General features: G+C 38.6%; 1 protein-coding gene across 1 annotated transcript; it reads right to left on the reverse strand.

Moving 5' to 3' along the window:
• Nucleotides 1-292: 292 nt before the first annotated feature.
• LOC116871741 (60S ribosomal protein L32-like) lies at nt 293-718 on the reverse strand. The gene has a single exon (XM_032864562.1). It carries the CDS (start codon nt 698-700, stop codon nt 293-295), a length of 408 nt encoding a protein of 135 aa, XP_032720453.1. The 5' UTR covers nt 701-718.
• Between the last annotated feature and the right edge of the window lie 4461 nt (nt 719-5179).

Below are 5179 nucleotides of genomic sequence, written 5' to 3' on the forward strand. Positions count from 1 at the left end.
GGACAACCAAAGGGCTGAGCCCATCTGTTTTCTGTCTCAAAAATTGTTATCCTCACATGCCTGATATCCATTTCCTTGGAGACTGTTATTTTCTATATATATCTGGTATGATTTTTGGTATATGATTTTGGTATATATAATCTGATATGATTTTGTTGTTTATTTACTTTCAGGTAGGGGATTGCATCCATTTTTATTACTTGGGAAGAATTAGATGCCTTTTCTCCCCAGTTAATTTTTTTTATAGTTTTATGGTTTTATTAACACAAATATGACATGCACAACAAGCTGTCTATTCATTTTCTTCACTGTGCAGTCTGGCGTTGGGATTGGTGACTCTGATTGCCAGCTGGGCTGCTCTTTCCACAATAGCTTTGTGGTTCTTGGAGGAGACGTTGTGAGCAATCTCTGCACAGTAAGATTTATTGCACATCAGCAGCACTTCAAGTGCCTTGATGTTGTGGACTAGGAACTTCCTGAAGCCACTGGGCAACATGTGCTTTGTCTTCTTGTTGCTCCTGTAACCAATGTTGGGCATCAAGATCTGGCCCTTGAGTCTTCTGCGCACCCTATTGTCAATGCCTCTCGGCTTCCGCCAGTTGCGCTTAATTTTGACATATCGGTCTGACTGGTGCCGGATGAACTTCTTGGTCCTCTTTTTAACGATCTTGGGCTTCACCAAAGGTCTGAGGGCAGCCATGATGCCCAGTAACAGATGGCTGGGTGTCACCTCTGCAGGCAGTGCCGAGGAAGAGAGGGGATGGTGGCGTGCAAGGGCTGATCCCCCCCAGTTAATTTTTGATATCACCCCTTGATTCTCTAAACCATTCTAGCTTTCTGCCAAGAAATTTCCTTTTCTCCAAGTCGACTTAATTTGGGTTTTTCAAACTTATGTCTAAAAAAATTATGATTAATAAACAGACAACAATCAAGTAACTTACATGGATTTATAAACCAGAATGGTATAGACAGAATACATTTATTCTGATTGATAAGTAAATATTTAAAATCTTTAGTGCATTTTTTTAAGTGGTAGGTCCAATTTTGGTTAAAATTCTGATGAAAGGAAACAAAATTATAATCTTTTCAAACATACATAAACTCTGGAGGAAAACCTGATATTGGTACCATAAAATCCACAGAAAAAGAGAAAATGTCCACCTCGGTTTTTGTAGTTATAATTGATAAATTCCTTTGGTGCTTCTAGCAAATTTAACAGTGACCTAAATGCTTCATCAAAAGCAGAAGGAAGGTAATATGTAGGTTCATTAAGGTTTTAGACACTATTAATGTGACTATTGCCTGCCTGCTTAGACCCCTAAGAACTTTCAGTCTTAATAAACTTCACTGGATAGGAGGGTGATCTGGCTGCGACATCTGTCACCCCACATATTGCCAGGCTTGATTCGGCTGATCTGGCTAGCTAATTGGGTGTCCCCTTTCTCCCTCACTGCTCCATGTGCGTCCCTCCTGAAGCTGTGCGCTCGGTCAAAGAGGACGACCTTCCCCGGTAGAGGAGAGGACCATTCTTCGGTCAAGGGTATACCAGTAGCTGCGCTCCCCTGCTAGAACCTCCAAACGAGCTCTCAAGGTCCATTTGTAGGAGACATAGGGTAGTCAAGCTTCCAAGACTCCAGACACATCCAAATGAGGCTGTGTGTGTGGCAGTCTGCCTTTCTTTAAAAGAAAAGAACAAAACAAAACAAACAGAAACTTTAATATGTTACAGATAGTGATTCAAAAGTATCTCAATATTTAATCATTGCAAGTCACATTTATTCCCTCTTGTCTGTCTGTGAATCATCAGCTCTTTTTGGAGGCATTTTGTGATGCAAATGCTACAGGCTTTTCTGGGATATTTGGCATTTCAGTGTGAGAAATCATAACTCTGACCTCACAGACTGAAGCATAAGTAATTTTTCAGATTGACAGGACTGGGACCAAGCGCACAGAAATCCTTGAAGTGTAAGGAGCTGTTTAGATAGCTTTCAAGTTGCTTGACATTCTTTTGACCCATGTCACTATTTATTTTTCTATAATGATTTGGTCATAGAACTATGTGTTACTAGAAAAGTTCCCTGGGTACTTTAAGCATGAAAAAAAATTGTTAATTTTAGTATCTTTCCTTTTCATAGACTATTTCTGCCACCTGGCATTTGAAAGGTAGACTAAAAGCTAAAGTTGGTCAGGAAAATGATGAACATGGCTAAAGACAATGTTCACAGTTCACTAAAATATTCCTCCATCTAACATTGGAACTTGGTCTATAAGAATACAGAAATCTCTGAATGCTTGAGAAGAGAAAAAGTAGAAAATGATAGAAGAAATAACATAAATTTGAAAATGTCTTTATGGAATAAAAACATAACAGTTATTTTTGCTAATAACATTGAACAATTTATAATCGGAAAATGCAATAGGTGGAAAAAGAAATGACCATAGGCCTGCTTACTAAATAATCATTTATTCTCTTAAGGATCAAGATGACACATTTATCAAATTTGGGTTTGACATGAAGTTGGGAGAAATTGTGAGCTTGTTAAGTATTAGAATGTAGAGTCAAAAAGATCTTGACAGGCTAAAATAATGGGCCTAATTTTGTTATTTTACCAGATAAAATTTATGTCACAAAATGTTAAGTTCTTTACTGGGATTTATAGCAGGGGAAATATGTGTGCGCGCGCGCGCGTGTGTGTGTGTGTGTGTGTGTCTGTGTCTAGTACATATGTAGAATGATAATATGATGATTTGTATATATTTATAAATTGATAATATGTTCATTAAGTGTCAAGTCCTAGTATCAAGTACTGTGGGAAGCAATTTATATGTACCATCTCATTTCATTCTTATGATCACTTGAAAGTATAATTACTCTTATTAACTCAGTTCTACAAATGAAGAAATGGAAACTTTAGTGGTAAGTGATAGGGTCTAGACATGAACCTATTCCTGGGTCTTATTCACAAAGAGTATACCCTAATTCATATTCTATTGCTTCCCTGTAGCTAAATATGAGTCAGACATTTTACATGACTGTCAAAGAGACACATATTACATGAATGACAATGAGGTATCTCATAGAAGGGAAGTAGAAGTCTTTCTAACAACAAAATATTTCCAATTTTCCCCCTTCTATTAAATGTCATACAGGCTGTTCCATATGGACACAGATGTGAGTTAAAGGAGGACGTTATTAAACAGTGGTGGGCAACATGTGGGTCAGGACTCTGTACTCAAACAGCTTACCTATGCCCTCTGTTTGTGCTATGTTAGTTTGCTAAAGTTGCCATGCAGTCACAGACTGGTGACTTAAACAAAAGAAGTTTGCTTTTTCATAGTTATGAAGGCTGTAAGTCCAAGATCAGGGTGTCAGCAGGATTGATGTCTTCTGAGGGCCTCTCTCTTTGGCATGGCTTGTACATGGTCACCCTTCTTTAGGAGTGCTCACATGTCTCCCCTCTGTCTGCGTCTTAATTTTCCCTGCTTATAAGGACACCAATCATATTGAATTAGGGACCACTTATAGAACCTCATTTTACCTTAATTATCTCTTTAAAGGCCCTATCTACATATATAGTCACATTCCGAAGTACTGGGGATTATAACTTCAACATAGGAACTTTGGAAGCACACAGTTCAGCTCATAACACATACTAATGCTTGACCTGATATACCACTTTTTAAACTGCTGGTTCCTCTGCCTAGTTTTGACTTGAGAGTACTGAGAACTCAGCTCAAGATGGGATATTTCATATGGATATTCAGTGTCTCCTGGTCAGATGCTCTATCTGTACCAGCGTCCAATGGCATGTTAGATCCTGTTTTTAAAATTATATCTTAATCTCCACTACAGATAACTAAGCCTTTCTCAGAATTCCAGAGGGCTGCATTGAGATTCATTCTCTGAATATTTTCACATAACTAATACCATAGGGTCTTTTAGGTCTTGATATCATCGTATCTGCTGGGTCATATGGCCCAAATGGCAGTATTGCTGGCCCTAAACCTGAAGTTGCTAGAGCTTCCATTTTTGCTCTAGGTCCCTCTAAGAGCTGGCATTCTAACATTGGTTGTGTTTCCCTCATTGTGGTAGGATGTGAAAAGTTCAATTGTTTGTCTTTAACTGTGTAAAGGCTGTGACCACTGGGCCCTTAAAAATTTTACTGATATGTGAAGGCTGTGAATCTTCATAGGGTTTATCTCTACTCTCTGAAGCACACCTGTCTCCCTAAATGCTAACAACTTTGTTGTTCATCCAGCTCAATGAGTATATAATCAATGTGATGAATCGACATGTTGTTTATGGAAAATGTAAAGACAGGCCAGTTCTCTTTAGACTAATTATGACAGAGGATGATAATTAATGTAACTCTTGGGGGTTATGGTAAATGTATACTATTGCCCCTTCCATGTGAATGCAAACATTTCTAATTTCTCCTTTTGAATAGACTAGAAAAGTACTCATTTATCAAATCAACAACCTGATAGTACATGAGGAACCTGAGGCTATATTAATCTACTGTGTTAAAAAAAAACACATCTGGCACAAAGGTTGCCAATTGATGCTCCAGAAGTTGGTAACATTTGATACTCTGGCATTTCAACTTTTTTAAAGATTTAATTAATTAATTATTTGATTAATTAACTTATTTAGAGAGCATAAGCTGGGTGAGGGAAAAAAGAGAGAGAGACAGAGAATCTTAATGATACTGCACTGAGCCCGGAGCCTGAGGCGGGGCTTGATCTCATAATCCTGAGATCCCGATCTGAACACCAAAATCAAAGAGCTGGACACTGAACTGACTGAGCCACTCAGGCGCCCCCTGGCAATTTTTTTAAAAAGACTTTATTTATTTGACGGAGAAAGACATAGTAAGAGAGGGAACATAAGCAGGGGAAGTGGGAGAGGGAGAAGTAGGCTTCCCACTGAGCAGGGATCCCGATGTGGGGCTGCATCCCAGGACCCTGGTATCATGTTCTGAGCCAAACGCTTAATGACAGAGCCACCCAGGTGCCTGCCTGCTGGCATTTCAATTTTGCATAGAATGGGCTATTGCTTTTATCACATGCTTATAGGAACTATCCTAATAGTGACTTAGCAACATAGAGTCTTTGCCAGAATGTTAAATCTTTTATCTCTGGAATGTGCTTCCAAAACACTTTAACTCTTATCTATTTA

This window comes from Lontra canadensis, unplaced genomic scaffold (assembly GCF_010015895.1).
Source record: "Lontra canadensis isolate GAN:19392208 unplaced genomic scaffold, GSC_riverotter_1.0 scaffold27, whole genome shotgun sequence".
NCBI lineage: Eukaryota > Metazoa > Chordata > Mammalia > Carnivora > Mustelidae > Lontra > Lontra canadensis.

Coding starts and splice junctions, on each gene's coding strand:
- LOC116871741 (XM_032864562.1), bottom strand. CDS start 700: ATGGCTGCCCTCAGACCTTTGGTGAAGCCCAAGATCGTTAAAAAGAGG.